Source organism: Epargyreus clarus, unplaced genomic scaffold (assembly GCF_041222505.1).
Source record: "Epargyreus clarus isolate Ecla_fem2 unplaced genomic scaffold, WU_Ecla_fem_2.2 ptg000034l, whole genome shotgun sequence".
NCBI classification, from domain to species: domain Eukaryota; kingdom Metazoa; phylum Arthropoda; class Insecta; order Lepidoptera; family Hesperiidae; genus Epargyreus; species Epargyreus clarus.
This window is the reverse complement of record NW_027332239.1, coordinates 7,535,089-7,552,014: the sequence shown is the minus strand read 5'-3', so window position 1 is coordinate 7,552,014 and position 16,926 is coordinate 7,535,089. Positions and strand designations below refer to the sequence as shown.

Below are 16,926 nucleotides of genomic sequence, written 5' to 3'. Positions count from 1 at the left end.
AATGGAGTAACTTTTCCCGTTTTCCCAACATTTCCCTTCACTGCTCTGCTCCTATTGTAGCGTGATGAAAAAAAAACTATAACCAGCTCAAAAAATAATTGTATCAAGATTCATTAAAATCCGTCGAGTAGTTTTTGTATCTATAACGGTTATACAGACAGACAGACGGACAAAAATTTTGCTGATTGCATTTTTGACATCAGTATCGATCCCTAAGTACAGAATTGACCTCTCTATAGATTTATTATAAGTATAGATTATCCCAGCGAACCAATTATCTTCAGATAAATCTTAATTTTATCAAATGATTTTTCTTTTAAGACATAGATTAGTATCTATGTTTTCGGATCGATACACGATTATCGTAGCACGTTTTATGGCCCCACGGGCATAGACTTTTAGTACAGATTATAAAAACATATTAATTATTCTGTGGCAGTCTATAGTGAAAAATAGCGACTTTTCCAATTAAAAAATATCCCTCCAGGTTCCACTCATGGAAATCGCAAATGTCAGTGTTTTCTTGGTTAGGAATTGAGGTTAGAGCTTAGAACTTAAAAATAAAGATATGAGAATTTGATATTGGTAATAATTAAAGTAGCTAAAAAGGATGGAGTTGTTAGCCTAAAGTGAAATTGAGTACACAAAGTTTACGAATCTTTATTTAGTAAAATAATACAAATATTGCGCAAATAACGATATTATGGCTTTTACGTGCATCGCAAGTTTTGTAAGGCGGAATGATTTAATTAAGCTGTAAGTATATTAAATCTGGATTGAATCTTATATGAGTAGTACATATACAATACAAAATATATATACATGAAAGTATTGTGTAATTCTGTTTATCATGTGATGCTACTGTGAGACAATCTTAGTAAATTAAGTGTAGCTATGCACAATGCAGTTTATCTATACATATATGACTATGTATTTAAATACTTATAGATTAGAATGCTTCTAAATATTAATAGACTAAACAGTGGTACAAAATAATATAAATAAATTTAATAATATTGATAAAGCTTTGGACATGTGAAAACTTTAATATTAATTTACACTATGATTATAAAATAATGTTATGTAATGCATTGATTTTTCAGCCTCAATCAAAATGTTAAACAAATAAAAGCAAGTAGCAGTGTAGGTAACTTGGCAAAAGTGAACAATGTTCAATATTCCACACATGTACAGAAATCCCTCATAAAACAATTAAGAGCGGTTTCTGCCCAAACAAGATTCTATTCTGTGAAAGCTGCACAAGATGTTGATGCAGAGTATTGCAGTGAACATAACATAACCATAATCGGTGATGATGTTCCCGGGCCATTTAAAGATTTAGAGACAAGTAAATTTCCCGATTACATAAAGAACTTCTTGAAGGAGGAAGGTTTTGTTAAACCTACAGTAATACAGTCACAAGGATGGCCAGTAGCTCTGTCGGGAAAAAACTTTGTTGGCATTGCACAAACCGGCACTGGTAAAACACTGGCATATCTTTTACCAGCAGTGGTTCACTTAAAAGAAAACAAAGGAAAAAGGGGCAGGGGTCCAAGGGTGGTGGTGCTGGCTCCAACGAGAGAACTGGCAAGGCAAATAGAAGAAGTGGCAAAGAACTTTGAGAAGTCCATGAACATCAGGTGCGTTTGTATATATGGAGGCGTCAGCAGAGCTAGGCAAGCGGACGAATTACAACGCGGTGTCGACATCCTTATCGCAACCCCTGGAAGGCTGAACGACTTTATCAATAGTAAAGTCACAACTCTGAGCAGATGCACCTATGTTGTGTTGGATGAAGCCGACAGAATGCTTGATATGGGTTTTGAGCCACAAATAAGGGATGCATTGGAAGAAGTGCCCCTGGAAAGACAGATTTTAATGTTCTCAGCGACATGGCCCAAGGAAGTCAAACACCTTGCTAAGGATTATCTTGGAGAGTTTGTGCAGGTTAATGTTGGTTCTACGGAACTGTCAGCAAATCACAATATTGAACAACATGTGCATATTTGTGATCAAGAAGAGAAAATGGACAAGTGAGTAAAATCATATAACTATAATGAGTGATGTAGATGAATAATTTAATAGGAACACTTGTGATTATACATGTCTTTGTTTAATGAATAGGTTAATGTTGGTGCTTTATATGTTTTTCAATTTGTTTTGGGCCCATATTAGATATCAACTTTCTATTTGTAAAATACTTATTGTTTGCATAATTACCATTGGTAAATAGAATTGGAGTTTGTCTTATAATCTATTGTATACTCCCGTATATAACATTGGATTGCATAATGTGAATTCTTTCTATCCCCTACACCACACACCAGTATGGCAAAATACAAATCAGTAATGATTTACTCTGCTGTTAAGAGAAGATTTTACTCAAATCAAATTTTCAAATTTTTTGATGTATTGATTCAAAATGTAATTTTATATGTTTCTGATTACAGGTTCAAGGCAATAATGCACGATATATGCGGACAGGGCATAGGAAAAGTTTTAGTTTTCACAAATACAAAGAGATTTGTGGACAGCTTGACAATGATCCTACGTAGGAATGGTTGGCCTGCTGTCGGCATTCATGGTGACAAGACACAGCTGCAAAGAGACACCATCATAAATAAGTTCAAGTCCGGAAAGACCAACATATTAGTTGCAACGGACGTTGCTGCCAGAGGACTTGGTAGGACATCAATCTTTATGCTTTTATTATCAGAAACATCAGTTCACATGTGGTCTTCCACCACACATGGGCTGAATCCAAATTAAATAAAAGTCTTGTATCCAATCATATCTTAATTATTCCCTTTTTGAAATTGAAATAACTCTTAAAGTAACATAAGTATGTCATACCGGGGTAAATAAAATGGGGTTGCTAATGCATTTGTTTAAAAAAAATTGGTATCTAACGGCTTATTTATTATTAGTAACTTGATATGCAAGCCAGTTGTTCTAGCTATATAAGTTTAATCAGTGTATAAGTCTGGAATCTGATGGTTGTCAAGGTTTAATTGAGTATTGCTTTAAAGTTTGGACGTTATGGACCACTTCAAGTAGACTGTAATGCAATTGCCTGAGCTATGTTGTTTGAGATACTGATGTAATGTCCCAGTGAAGTAGGGTTCTTATAGTATGTATACATGTAACTGAAAAATTATTATTAATTTGTATACCCATTTATAACCTTGCAAAATATAGTTATTCACTTAAGTATATCATTTTATTCTCGATTTTTCAGATGTAGAAGGTGTGACGCACGTTATAAATTACGATTTTCCGAACACATCTGAAGATTACATTCATAGGATTGGTCGTACTGGGCGCCAAGAGAACAAAGGAGAGTCACATACTATACTCACCAATGATGATGCCAGACAGGCCAAGAGCCTTATGGCAGTGTTGAAGGAAGCTAATCAGGTAACTATGCCATAGCGTTTATGTTTGAGTTTGTGATCTTTGTCAAGGTTTGTAGTTACTGTTAAAATAAGGTTTAATGTAATAATTGAAGAGGACTTCACAATTAAGATGTGGTAAACTCCTAATACTTAACAGAGGCTGACTACAGTCCTTATAAATATGTATACAATATGTCTCTTAGCTTCAGGTGAATTACAAGCTCATTCCTATAATAAATATATAAATTTTAAAAAATATGACAAGAATCTTCTTATTGGTAATATGTGAATTAACTCAAGTGATTCTTAATTATTTCTTCATTATATTATGATGTTTAATTGAAATATATTATTAAAAAACGCATATCGTGAGTACCCGTTATATAATAAAATGTCTCAATTCCGCGATAATTTTAGTCTAAAATCATATATTATTAAAGTGTTTATACTGTTTCCAGGAAATACCAGAAGACTTGCAGTTGATGGCCCAGAACTACGATAGTACTAAGGAGAAGAAACAGACACAAAAATTCAAGCCCAGGAAATTTGGGTGGAAACCACGACCAAACTATTCGTCGAGAAAATGGGGAGATAAATTCGGGAGTTACAATGAACGTTATTATTAATGTTACACGCCTATTTAGTAGAAATTTAGTTGAATAATGTTATTATACAACATGTATATGTTAAGGAAATAAAAAATGTAGTAAAAGAAAGTATTTTTTTAACTACCCATATGTGATCTAAATATACAAGTAGTAAATAAGGAATTATACAATTTCACCTCTTGATTTGTATTGAAGAAGTTCTACCAATCAATCCATGATCATTTTTTTTTGTAAATTATTCATAACGGCATAAATGAAAAAGCCTGAATAAAGATTAATACCATAGGTTTTATACATTACTATACAGGTTACTATACTCTTTGATTAATACCAACAACCGATTTTTTATCTGTCAAAGTGATTTTTTTATCTTTATGTATGTTTTTGTTACCACGCTACCGTAGGTGGGTAGAATTATTTGCGGTTTCTATGGTATTGATTGACGTTTTTAGTGTTTACAAGCGATGTGTTGAGTTTTACTCTCTTCAAAATGAATTTATGTACAGAGTACCTTTTACATAAACGGTACATATGATAGATAAAAGATAAGCAGCATGGCGTTACCAGATCTTGATGTCCGATCCGTATTAGACGTTGTAGAGGAAAATTTTGAAAATGCGGGATTGGTTAGTACTTTTTACTTAATTTATAAATATACTTAATGCTGTTTTAAGAACACTTAAGTTTATCAATCTTGTAACAACACTATGAGTTGTGACCTTGTCTGAAGGATAGCCTTTTCGACTTTATTTTGGGAAAAGCTATGCGTTGTTTCAAATTCAGATACTTACTGAGAGATATAATATCTCTTAATAATTTGGCAACGAGGGATCCCCGTCGGGCTAGGTGATCATGTTCGTGATAATCAGGCTAGAAGTCTGCCCGCGCTACGATGGTCTTATCTCAGAACTTATGTATGTATAATAAGCATGGTGTGTAGAAAACTTCAATAGCATGATTCAGCATCGTGTGGCGCCATCTCTTATTGAATAACTTACTTGGTGTTGAATTTTAAACAAGTTTGACTATACGCTAATTTAACAACTCATGCCCGGAGAAAACATATTGAATTAAGTATAATATTAAATTAAAATTTTCAGAAATCTTACGCCATTAGAATGATATACATAGGTGAACATGCGCTAAGCAGACAAGAATTACTAAAACAATTTCAGGAAACTATTTACGATGTTAACTCGGGTTATTGCGATATTCACGTGAACGGCCTATTGTTGGTATACGACAGCTATTTTGTTCATATCGTAGAGGCAAGTATAAATTTAAGTTTATCTTTATTAAAAAATAGCTAATGGACCTGCAGCCCAGTAATACACTAACACAGATATTTGGATTTTCTCCGTAATGTATTTAAATCTTATGTAGGATTCCTGGGCTGCTATCCTCTGAAATCCAAAGATTGACTGCTTACTGTTAACGTATATCCCAATTTATCCTATAATGTTCTACAAGGTCAGTGCAGTGCTATCAGTGGGACAGTAACGCTGTTTGTCTACTGCACCATCACCGAGCCGATACCGATAATTAATCACGGCGCCGAAGTAGCGTACACAGACATTTACTATGGGATGACGGTGCTCGGGTTTGGTGGACAAGCTGCTATAGCAAATGTATGTACGCTACTTCGGCGCCGTCATTAATTATCGGTATCGGCTCGGCATCGGTGGTGGATGGACAAACAGCGTAATGGTTATTTGTTTATTTTCGATACAGGGCTCGGAAGACACAGTACACAGGCATTTAAGATTTCTTTTCCATCGAGAAGAAGAGTGGGTCAAGATGATGAAGAAACACGATACTCCTGAAACAGAAGAAGATCCACAACATAAGTCTGACAGAAAAATGCTCAAGCGACTGAAACTGCTGATAGTATATCACTCTATAAAAACTGTGGGTATCTTAATTTAAAATTAAATCTGTAGGTACCTATTTAAATTTTGTCTATTTATCTTGATTTAGTTTTTATTGCAAGAAATCGTTTTTGATTACATTTGTGACTGATTTTAGACAGGATTCCTGTTTTATATATTTGAAAGCTATATGCAATGATGTGAAAGAGCAGTCAAACCATCGTATGAAGTCAATTTATCTATCATTTATGTCTATGAATACATTTCATCAGATAAAAATGGAATACAGGTTCTAAGTGATTTTAATCACACTATCTGTTATCAAACCGACTCCTGCTGTTCATGATGAAATTGGCAAAAGATAATTATGTACTTAAAAATATTTTTAATTTAGTCTTTAGGTACCACCTGTCAATTCAATTCTTAGTTTTGTAGATTAATTCTAGGCATAATTATCTCTTACCAGTTACTGTTTGATGGGTGGCGTGCTTTAACGGCCCGACCACCTTCGCTGGTTGGAAATCTGGATGTATTCGGCCCCCTGGCTGAGCATATGGAACAACTGCGAATCTGCCTGGACAAGTTAACAAGACTTTGCGCCCTTGTGAAAGCTGACGAAACGGTTCGTACTGTTTAACTGAATAAAAATATTAATGATATTAGAGTGCCGATAAGTTTAAATCATCTACTTGTTATTGTCTATAGGTTTATTAGTACGATATTAAATCTAAGGTTTGTTTTATAATTAGGTTTTCAGAAGTAGGTACAATAGTTTTCTTCTTGAGAATATGTAAGGTAATATGTAAGAGAGAAAAAAATAATCAAAGAAAGTTATGCAGAGACCTTATTGTTCCATTTTTATGATAGTCTGTGTATATGTATTATGACGTCTTATACATTATATATAGGTACGTTACTTAGTTAAGTTAGTTAACAAACCTTTTAAAGATGACGTCATTCGACACATTGAGCGTAACGGATCACAAGATGGAAGTGCTACCAGAGGTCGCCCTGTTGGACTTCTTGCTCCAGTCGCAGCATATTCTTGATCTTCGCCATGTGGTACACTTACATCGACGTGTGGACGACTATGTGTTCTACTTCGGTAAGTGTGTGAAAGAAGAACAAAGAATATAAATAAATTCTTATAATTATAAATAATTCTTTATATGAAAAGATACGGATGCTTTTATCGCTTAAGTAGCAATTTTCCAGACATATTCTTGGAAAAAATATCAAAGGTTTTAGAACTTTCCGTGATTTAGTACTTGAGGAACTAATGTCACGCCTGTTCCTATTTTACGGTAATATTTGGTAGAGCAGACATACCAAAGCAGGAGAACCAAATTATTTCTCGTGCGGTGCTACGCACCCCTGATCGATCAAAAAAGTACTAAATTCCAAGAATACCTCCAATATTGCTCCACTCATATTCTTGCATACATAATTACCTATATTTGAAATAGTCTTCACGGATAATTGAATCTATGTTTACTGTGCCTACATTTCTAACCATACAACGTCTATTCCGTAGAACAAGTGTGGCCTCTACCAACCCAATTCACTCCTCGCCTGCTTTACAAGTTGAAGATCGACGATTCGTTCGTGGAGCCTCTCCCTGTGATGCCATGGGAGCAAGTCAAGAAGGAGGCGGTGGAGGACGAAGAGCGAGAGGAACAGAGCGGGAGTTCCAGTGATTAGGACATTAAGATACCTAGGAAATAAATATTTAATTGGTATCGCTAAACTGTGTGGTATTTTGGAATTAATACAATTTTTGCGCACTGCGCATCCTTGTCCACTGTGTTCTCGCTGTGTAGGTATCTACCAAGTATGTACTTTAACTTCAACACTAATATTGTCCTGAGTAGTCATAAAATTTGCCGCGATTTTTTTATTGTTATTTTGTCAATCGTTGTCGTTATTTTAGTGTCGCAATAACCGCATTATCATTTATTGATTTTACTATAGAATGTGTTTCACAATATCTATTATATCACATTTGTGATTTTAGATAAAAATACATTCTACTTAAAAACGCGTATTTCAGTTCTGCATCCAATATGTGTGTTTTGTTATCGGTTTAAAATTTCACGTTACTATGCAACATATTATGCTGATAGTGTTTCTATAGCAATATCGAACTAATTTGAAAAAACTTTGAAACAAGCACTATCACGATAGAGTCTTTCGTGAGTTAAACACGTGCGCGCGAAATGGATAATATAGGAAAGAAGATAATAAGAAAAAAGTCCAGAAGGCCAGTATCAAATATTAAGCTTCCACCAATAGAACAAAATAGTGATGTGAAAACGATAATTGATGTCGACCCTGATTTTTATTCGTCAGTGGAAGGAAGACCGATCAGACCTAATTTGTCTATTCATAAATATAAAGAAAATATTAAAAATATCGCTTTGAAAAGAACACTTTACGGTTTTCTCACAGATGAAATATTACGGATCAACAGAGAAATGGAAACCGAGCGGAAAATTTATGAGACTACATCAAAACATTTCGAAGAGTACCAATACAGCTTCGATAAATTCTTGGCAGACGACAATAATAAAACGATTGCTATAATGCGCAAGTCAGATACTTTAGCTAGAGACTTAGTTAACGAAACTGAAGAACATAAGAAAGCTAACTATGAATTGTCATCGCTGAAATCGAAACTACAATACATTGATGAGTCTTTGCAAATCATGATATCATTTCAAACGTTTCTCCATAGAGCGTCACCAATATTGTGGCAACAGAGTCAAAATATAAACCTGGTTACGGAAAATGTAGAATTTTTCACTATGCACAATGATATTTTTTGTAAAATTGATAAAGAACTAATAGCTGATAAGCTTAAGAAGTTACCACCGCCGTGCTTATATTTTAAAACTCCAGAACAGTTACTTACTATTTTTGGTTTATTGGAGAAACAAAATTTAAATTACTTACTAGTTACTGAAGAACTCAATTCAGAGAAGAACAAATTTTTAAAGTCTCTTCATAGTTTGAAAAAGTCATTGAGTGTTGAGTTGGACTACATCCAACAAAAGGTATGTTATCCTTAAATGTTATGTGTTCTTTGTAAAACATACTGAACATAATGATTTATATTCTCATGGCACAATAAAAGATATTATGTGTATTTCTTCACAGATAAATGAGATAAAAGACGTCATTGCGTGGAATGAAGGTCGGGAAATTGAACTAAAAGAAGTATTTTTCAAAATTTTGGAAGAAAAGATACAATATTTGGTTTCATCAGATGTTGCTTTGCAAATTTTTAACTATGTGGAATTTGCATACGAACAATTAATCGCTCCAAATGACACACACCTGAGTTCATTGGAAATGACTTTATCCCTTGAAAGAGAGTACAATAACTTAATGTTAGATTTGTCAGGTTTTGATCTCGATAAAATAAAAGCCATTGAAAAAGAAACATACGAGTTTGGAGCCGAAGAAGTGAAACAAGCTGAGAATGCGAGCAAATTATTAAGAGATGTAGACAAATTGAGCAGACGTTTAAAATCCTCTTATGAGCCTTCACGAAAAAATATTTTTAATTGAGTATAGTAATAGTCATCAACATTATTTAAATGTACTTTTTCTGTCTTAACTAAATCTGGTTAATGATAATAATAAGAAGAATAGTTATTCTTGACATACGTCAAAGATCTTTGATGTCATATTATTAAGAATTTGATATATGCATGTTAGATTTTATTTTCAATTTGGATTTGTATTTGTATACAACTTAAAATGTCATGCCTCAAGGAAGAGCGCAAGCCAATGGTTCCATTGAAAACATTGGATATCATATTTCGACGACGCTATGTACCAAATACTCAACACTATTTTGCAAATCGTAAACATGCTGTAAAAGAAGGCAAGGATAAGAAAAAAACGATATCACCGTTTCACTTACCACGATCTGAAAAGTTACTATCTTATATAAAATATAGTGACCGAAAAGAAAAGTTAATAAGCAGAAATAGATTAGCTCAGCCATTGCATTTGAAAGATAATTTAAGGATTGCAGCCACTAGGGATATATCAGAAAGACTTTTTCTCGAGGAACCTCCTGATGATGTAAGGGCAGTGGTGGAAATTCATCCCGAGTTCTACACAGTGATTGAAGGTCGACCCTTACGTTGCTTTGATGATATAAAAGTCTATGTGAATAACATTCGAAGCTATGCAATGAACCGCCAACAAATAGGATACCGACGCGATCTCATTATGAAAATAGAACAGAGTTTAGCAGAAGAAATTAAAGAGCACGACGAAATTGTAGTTAACTTTAAACAGCATATAAAAAACTTTCAAAGATTTCTTACCGAGGATTACAAGAAGTCGTGTGTCAAAGTTTCAAAAGCTGAAAAAGTTTACGCGGAATTAGTTGCAAAAAATTCTGAATTTCTTGGATATGTATCCAAATTAACTATTTTAAATAATATTTTGTTTAAATTGGATGCCATACGAAACGTACTAAAAATTTATCGAAGCTACTTAATATTTGTTGCTCCTTTATCGTGGCGACAGCAATATGATGAAAATTTGAGAGACAAAATTCAATCAATCCAATTCGAAGAAGGAGAGTTCATGACAGATAATGATTTAGTAGAGACCATGGATATTGATAAAATGATTGAGGTGGCTAAAATTGAGTTCGAAAATCCTTACCCAGCACATTTATATTTTAAGGATCCTGAAGAAATGTTGTATTTGTTCCGTACCATGGAATTACAAAGTCGAGAGTATTTAATACAGCTTTCAAAAACTGACGCGCCTTTTCGAATTTTACAAGAAAGAATTAAGCAACTTAAACATTCTACAATACAAGAGCTTGATTATTTCCAATACTATATTGATTATATTAATAATGAAATCGCCAGAGAAAATTACAATGAAAATCATATGCAACAAAAGTTTTTCAGAATTTTAAATACTACGTTTTATGATAGTGTTGCTAGTCCTACTACACTTAAACTAAAAATTTGTATCGAATATGTCTATGAACAAATCTTTGGGAAATGTGAGGAAGGGCACCAGAGTTTACAAGATCCAATGAAAATTTTAGAAGTTATGTATGAAGATTATAATTTACGATTGGATTCATTAGATTTTAAGATAGTCAATCAAGCAAGAAATGATTTCTTTGCACAGGATTTGAAAACAATGAGAGATGCTTATAAAGCGCAGCGTGAATTGAGAGCCTTCCGTGAGATGACAAATGCTATGAATAAAGCGTTCTTACCTCCGGCTAAATATACTAGACCTGTATTAAAAAAGTTTGTGGATAAAAAGAGTAGAATTGCATTAGCTATTGCTGAAAAAAAGAAATTTGAAATGCAAACTGGCGAACGCGCAAAACCTAAAAAATATAAAATTAGCCCAGAAGAGAAGGATGGGCTGTTAATGTTTACGGAATGGTGTGAGGGAAGTAATCCGACACCCTATCTTAAAGAATATTATGATTATGTGAAACCTGCTTTTGAGTGGGTGCCACGTAAGTCGGTTATACCTTAGATTTTTTTCTACATATCTCAATGTTACTTTTTGTGTATGCTTCTTTTCAACTGTAGAATGAAATTATTGTGTTCATCTTTTAAAAATATTTTGTATTTAATCTATTTATTACAAACTGTTTTCTAGTTGGCCGTGTTTTCTTTCTAATTATATTTTATACCAGATTGATATCTATATATTGTCGTTAAATATTTTACCCGACAACTCGGGCCAAGATATTTATACGGTTCAAGATGTCTAAAAACTTTAAAAGACGAGCTAGTACTGGTGCTTTTAAAAAGAGTTTGGTTGAGTACTCTTTACCAAGGAATTATATACAGCGTGGAGAATTGCTGTTACCGTACAAATCATATATAAAGAAACAAAATAAAGAACGATTCCTAAAACAATTAGAAGTAAAAATTTATGACAGATACAAAGTTCGAAACGTGGAAATGGAGAAAATACTGCACGAAATAGATAATGCTTTGTGTAAAGTTGACGCTGTTACGGACTATGATGAAGAGTTTTTCAAAATCGTGAATGTGAGACGTCATTCACAGATAGCTCCGTACATTCCTCTTTATAAATCGGAAAAAATATTATTGAACGGACGTTTACGAACTGTACAAGAAATTGGTTACAAGAAAGATACTATTTTCAATACTATTATCAATTTTAGAATTGAAAATAATGTGTATGATTTAACTTTGCAACGATTTTCTGAGCAAACGAAAGCTTTTGATAAATTTATAATGGAAGATTATCAAAAGTCAATGAATCTATTAGAAGAAGGAGAAAACTTAAACGTAAAATTAGATGCAAAAATATCTGAATTGCAGAATTTAGGAGATGAGTCTTTTACAATCATATCGCGGCTTATAGGCCTGGATTATAAATACAGCCTACAACAGAAGTACGGTCGATTTTTGTATTATCTTTCCCCTCCAATGTGGCGTTCCAATAATAGAGAATTTGCTCGATCAATCGAAATTGAAGCTAAAGGATTTGATTTTGGTAGTTCTAACGATGAAGATAACTTTGTTGTTATATTTGAGAAAATGCGCAAGGAATGTCTTAGCTCCTTTGTGAAACCAGTATTATATTTTACTGATCCACACGAGTTGGTAGATGTATTCAATGGCATGGAGATGCAACAATTGTATCATTTTCGTCGTGAAAAGCAACTTGGTCCCCACAAAAAGTCAATGAAAGATGGAATACGAATGTTTAAGAAAAAAATTGCGGAAGACAGCGCCGCTATCGAGGCATCTATCAAAGAGTTTAAAGGTCTTCTAAGATTTTGCGAAGAACGTTGTGCTCAGTTAAAGGAACAGTTTTTCAAAATATTGAATGGATGTTTCTACGAAAGCATTGCTACGCCTGAAGTTTTGAAATTAATTATTCACCTTGAGTTTTGTTATGATAAGGTGTTTCTTGAGAAACCGATGAATATGGATATGATAGCAATGGCTAAAGGTATTGAATCGATGTATATGGATTATTCAAAACGCTTGGACACAATCCAGAGTAACACAGTTCGTAAAGCTATGAAAAAATGCATGGAAATTAATAAAATAAAGATAGTTAAAGCAAGATATGCTGCTAAGGAATTACGTCTCTTCCATAGACTGCAAAGGGATTTGCTTAAAGCACATAATCTTCCTTCCCAAGAAGCGACTGTAAATTCTAACAATATTCATCGGCAAAGAGTGAAATCCAATGTTTCTGAATCTCGCGTATGCAAAATTAGTCACCAAAGTTTAACTGAAGCTGAAATAGAATACTTACATTTATTTACAGATTGGACAAGTAATGAAGACCCTGCGTTGTATCTGCAGAGTCTTAATATTGATTCAAATCAGGATAATGAAGTTGCATAGACAGTTGTTACTTAGGTCTTATTAATTTTTGAACACTTTCATTTTGGTAGTTTATAATAAAAACATTGTTTCTTCGTAAAACTCAATATAATTATCATATGCATGATGTATACATAATAAAACAAATATATTTTTAACAAAATGTATATTACCTACTCATATAAATGTTTGGTTTCTTGGTATTGACGAATATCTACTTGGAATTTACATATTTACAAGATGAGTAACATAAACTCTGGTAAAAGCTTTATTAATAATACATAGGGGTTTACATTTAACTTACATTAATCCACTATAATAAATAAATATCTACCAATACGCTATCTATAAACAAATGATTTCAAAATGTTGTTTTTATTAACAGAAAGAACATTGCTGAAATTGCAAACTAAAGTTTTCAAAATTTAATTTTAACAGCAATATTTTTAACAAAATGTTTATCGATATAAATCAACCATTTTGCAGCTAGCATTTTTAGATAACATTTATAGCATCTATTTACATTTTATTTACAAAAACAAAGCGATCTAAATTAAAGCCTCTTTGAACATAAAAGCTTCAAGATTTTGAACAATAAGTGACCATAAATGAAACCATATTTTACTATTTATGTAATAATTTAGTAAAAAACACTAAAAATGTTTAAAGCGCACACAATTTATTATACTATTCATGATAAAAGGTGCAATTCTAATAGACACGCAATGCCAGTTATCTACATACTTAAGTCGTTCGTCACGGTCACAAATATTCAAAAAATGTTTACATTAAAACTCTTTACTCTATTATATTGTGTAACATTAATGGTCCCACAGAATTTTGTGAGCCACATTTTACTTTAGTTGCTTATATGTTTCTTCTGTACGTATGTGAATTTCATACAAGGTTATAGACCGATTCGTGTGTAAGGCTGTTTGTAGTCTCTGGGTGTATTTATATTATAACATTTGACTAATCTGTGTTTTATACTGTTAATTTCGACCTATCTAGCTATTTTCAAAAGAAAATGACTAGTGTTAAATTAATTTTATCAAAATATCATTCGTTTCCTTCAAATGTTCAGTATAATTTGAGCAATATAATGATGGAATACTTTCATAAGACGTTACACATCTATAGTTAAAACAATATTTGGTGTTTCTATAGTGGACATTACTAAAACATCCAACCATCAGTTCCTTTATGCTCTTCTAAGTTACACAAATAAACTTAACAAACTTTAACCGTAGAGCTCGCTTTACGGCAGTTTATCTGACCCGTTTCTTTTGTAGCTTCGCTAGTTTTCTTCTCTTGAGTATCATCTCATAGAGGGCTTCTAGGCCTTCGTGGAGTCCTTCACCAGTTATTGCACAAGCCGGTTGGACGTGCCAGGCGTGCGCGTCTCGCGAACCGTGTGGAGAAGAAACTAGTTCATGCAAACCTAACAGTTTCTCTAATTCTCGTGGCTCTTTCGCCCCTGGTAGGTCCTGTTTATTTGCGAGTACGAGTATCGGTACTCCCGTATTGTCCGGCGACTTCGCCGTACGTATCAGTTCCATTTTCGCTTCTTCCATCCTTTCTACGTCGACTGAATCTAATACGAATATAATACCGTCAGTACACCGAGTGTACGATTTCCAGAGTGGCCGGAGTTTTTCCTGTCCACCGACATCCCACACAAGAAAGTTTACGCCCTTGGACTTCCCGATGGTGCCTTTGACTTTCTCACAGTTAAAGCCAATAGTAGGGACGGTGTTAAGATATTGGTCGAACTTGAGCCGGTACAACGCGGTGGTTTTACCGGCGGAGTCGAGGCCGAGCATCACGACGTGGAGCGTGCCCTGAGTGGAAGGCAGCGCGTCGAGCAGGCTCGAGTTCTTGCCCATATTTGCACCCATGCTGCTGCGGCGGGCGACTATCTGACACTTTCATCGGAACGCAGCATCATGGGCAGAGGCCTTTACCTGGAATGTAAAAGAATTCAATATCAATATATGAACAAATTATAAGTATTTTAACTCTGTACGGTCTTACGGGTTTAAAACGTAAATTATGGCACTTATTTCCAGGGGTAAATATGTAATCATTAATGGAAATAGTTACCGATGACGCCAACAAGAGTAATAAATCTTGTAAACAAGTTTTATTAATTTAGTAGGATTTTATTAGTTTAGTAGTTTTCATCAGTACAAACTAGAGGACTATCGAGCCAGCTAAATGAGTAATTTTGGCAACCTACCCTCGTTATTATTTTGAAGCATCAAGGGTTTAAGCTTATAGGAATATTATGGAAATACGAGTATGTGCATGTGCCAATCAGAGAATATTATACGTATAGTAATTTATTATATATATAGTAAGTTAGTAATTTTTAATTAAATTAAATGAATCAATTAGATCATATTGAAATTCAATCTTTAAAAAATATCTCGTTGGCATTCGAACGTTGACTTACTCGTAGATTGACCCTTAAAGCCATTGTTACGAAATTAGCGGTTACGACATTAAATTTACATGAAAAATGTTAATGATAACTTGCTAACAACTAAAAAACTTTTTGTTACGTTAAAAGCAGAGCAAGGTCGCCTTGTAGACAAAACAAGCAAACTTGGCGTTTACGTAATATTTCTTTCGTTAAACGTCTAAATTGTAATTGAGCACTTTACGATGATTTATTTATGTTGTCGTATGGACTTGTTCATTATTCAAGCTATGACACGTTACATGATGTTGCTAGCAATCCGCAATATCGAATTTAAAAAAAAAATATATACAAGAATCGTAATTATCTTAGGTGTGATAAGTATTCCATAGCCCTTCATGTAAAGAATTAAATATGTTTTGTAACTCCCAAAGCTAATTGTGTCTATTTATTATGAGAGACTATTGAGCACTATCTTAATTGAGTGCAAATATACTCGTATCATTCTTTAATCTTTTGTAAGCGCCAAATTTTGGAAATTGTAAATGCCTCTTCTCTCGAGAACTCCGCCAAAATACCACAAGTCCTTCATAATTGCATTCCATCGGATTTATTGAAATGTCGGATATATTTCAAGGAATGTAGAGACATTTGGAGATTTTTTATAGCCATGTTACGTACTAAATTTTAAGTTAAGCTTTTACCCTACGTAATATATCGAGATAAACATCGTATATATTTTATTAAAATGTGTAATACCTTCTCCAGACTAATTAGAAGTGTACAAGTTATCTCAGAAATTCATACGCAAATAGACGTTAATTAGATTATGCGTGGTTCAGCAAAATCATATTGTAAGCTGTTAAGCGTCATCCATATTAATGAGTTACTTGGAAACTAACATTCTCCGTCTATTATCATACACGATATAATTACTATCTAAAACTTTAGTCTCATGTGTTTATTAAAATTTTCAATTTATATCGTGATTCATTTTTTTTCCATTGGCAAGATCTGCAACCAAATGGTCTGTGACGCATGAGGTTTCAGGTTGGAGTCCCGGTCAAGCAAATAAACATTCCGATTTCTGATTTTAGTCTAGCCTTTTGTCTACTCGTTTTCGTATTATCAGTGGTTTCCACAATATAGGAGACTGGGCGTCAGGCTTTGGGAATAGGATGCTTTACTTTTATTTATACATCGGTATTTGGTTTTGCTTTACCATTTCGCTTTAAAACAGAGAAATGCAGTAAGCTTTGT

The 16,926-nt window shown here is 33.6% G+C and overlaps 6 protein-coding genes across 9 annotated transcripts in view; 5 read left to right on the top strand and 1 right to left on the bottom strand.

Moving 5' to 3' along the window:
• Nucleotides 1-469: 469 nt before the first annotated feature.
• LOC140755811 (ATP-dependent RNA helicase p62) lies at nt 470-4,111 on the top strand. The gene is made up of 5 exons (XM_073091137.1): nt 470-756; nt 1,104-2,033; nt 2,451-2,683; nt 3,239-3,417; nt 3,854-4,111. The coding sequence occupies exons 1-5, from the start codon at nt 704-706 to the stop codon at nt 4,019-4,021; spliced, it is 1,563 nt and encodes a 520-aa protein (XP_072947238.1). The 5' UTR covers nt 470-703; the 3' UTR covers nt 4,022-4,111.
• A 141-nt stretch (nt 4,112-4,252) lies between these two features.
• On the top strand, nt 4,253-7,672 carry LOC140755813 (testis-expressed protein 47). The gene is made up of 6 exons (XM_073091139.1): nt 4,253-4,629; nt 5,104-5,271; nt 5,735-5,911; nt 6,338-6,493; nt 6,820-6,976; nt 7,406-7,672. The coding sequence occupies exons 1-6, from the start codon at nt 4,558-4,560 to the stop codon at nt 7,570-7,572; spliced, it is 897 nt and encodes a 298-aa protein (XP_072947240.1). The 5' UTR covers nt 4,253-4,557; the 3' UTR covers nt 7,573-7,672.
• Nucleotides 7,673-7,857: 185 nt separating this feature from the next.
• On the top strand, nt 7,858-9,441 carry LOC140755812 (uncharacterized). The gene is made up of 2 exons (XM_073091138.1): nt 7,858-8,924; nt 9,028-9,441. Exons 1-2 carry the CDS (start codon nt 8,088-8,090, stop codon nt 9,439-9,441), a joined length of 1,251 nt encoding a protein of 416 aa, XP_072947239.1. The 5' UTR covers nt 7,858-8,087.
• Nucleotides 9,442-9,633: 192 nt separating this feature from the next.
• LOC140755808 (uncharacterized) lies at nt 9,634-11,528 on the top strand. Its single transcript, XM_073091133.1, has one exon. The coding sequence runs from the start codon at nt 9,634-9,636 to the stop codon at nt 11,401-11,403; it is 1,770 nt and encodes a 589-aa protein (XP_072947234.1). The 3' UTR covers nt 11,404-11,528.
• On the top strand, nt 11,499-13,611 carry LOC140755809 (uncharacterized). The gene has a single exon (XM_073091134.1). It carries the CDS (start codon nt 11,637-11,639, stop codon nt 13,263-13,265), a length of 1,629 nt encoding a protein of 542 aa, XP_072947235.1. The 5' UTR covers nt 11,499-11,636; the 3' UTR covers nt 13,266-13,611.
• The window catches only part of Arl4 (ADP ribosylation factor-like 4), an 86,645-nt gene continuing 83,114 nt past the window's right edge, over nt 13,396-16,926 (bottom strand). For all 4 annotated transcript variants that reach the window (XM_073091141.1, XM_073091140.1, XM_073091142.1 and 1 more), the window contains exon 4: nt 13,396-15,208. In XM_073091141.1, the coding sequence (XP_072947242.1) occupies nt 14,513-15,142 (630 nt within the window). In that variant the 5' untranslated portion in view covers nt 15,143-15,208 and the 3' untranslated portion in view covers nt 13,396-14,512. The remainder of the gene's footprint in view (nt 15,209-16,926) is intronic.

Bases quoted from the DNA above. Each gene is read 5' to 3' on its own strand.
- LOC140755811 (XM_073091137.1), top strand. From the start codon at position 704: ATGGCTTTTACGTGCATCGCAAGTTTTGTAAGGCGGAATGATTTAATT. The intron at 2,034-2,450 runs GTGAGTAAAATC...TTCTGATTACAG, and splicing joins CAAGAAGAGAAAATGGACAA to GTTCAAGGCAATAATGCACG. The intron at 2,684-3,238 runs GTAGGACATCAA...TCGATTTTTCAG, and splicing joins CGTTGCTGCCAGAGGACTTG to ATGTAGAAGGTGTGACGCAC.
- LOC140755813 (XM_073091139.1), top strand. From the start codon at position 4,558: ATGGCGTTACCAGATCTTGATGTCCGATCCGTATTAGACGTTGTAGAG. The intron at 5,912-6,337 runs GTGGGTATCTTA...ATCTCTTACCAG, and splicing joins TATATCACTCTATAAAAACT to TTACTGTTTGATGGGTGGCG. The intron at 6,494-6,819 runs GTTCGTACTGTT...AACCTTTTAAAG, and splicing joins TTGTGAAAGCTGACGAAACG to ATGACGTCATTCGACACATT.
- LOC140755812 (XM_073091138.1), top strand. From the start codon at position 8,088: ATGGATAATATAGGAAAGAAGATAATAAGAAAAAAGTCCAGAAGGCCA. The intron at 8,925-9,027 runs GTATGTTATCCT...ATTTCTTCACAG, and splicing joins TGGACTACATCCAACAAAAG to ATAAATGAGATAAAAGACGT.
- LOC140755808 (XM_073091133.1), top strand. From the start codon at position 9,634: ATGTCATGCCTCAAGGAAGAGCGCAAGCCAATGGTTCCATTGAAAACA.
- LOC140755809 (XM_073091134.1), top strand. From the start codon at position 11,637: ATGTCTAAAAACTTTAAAAGACGAGCTAGTACTGGTGCTTTTAAAAAG.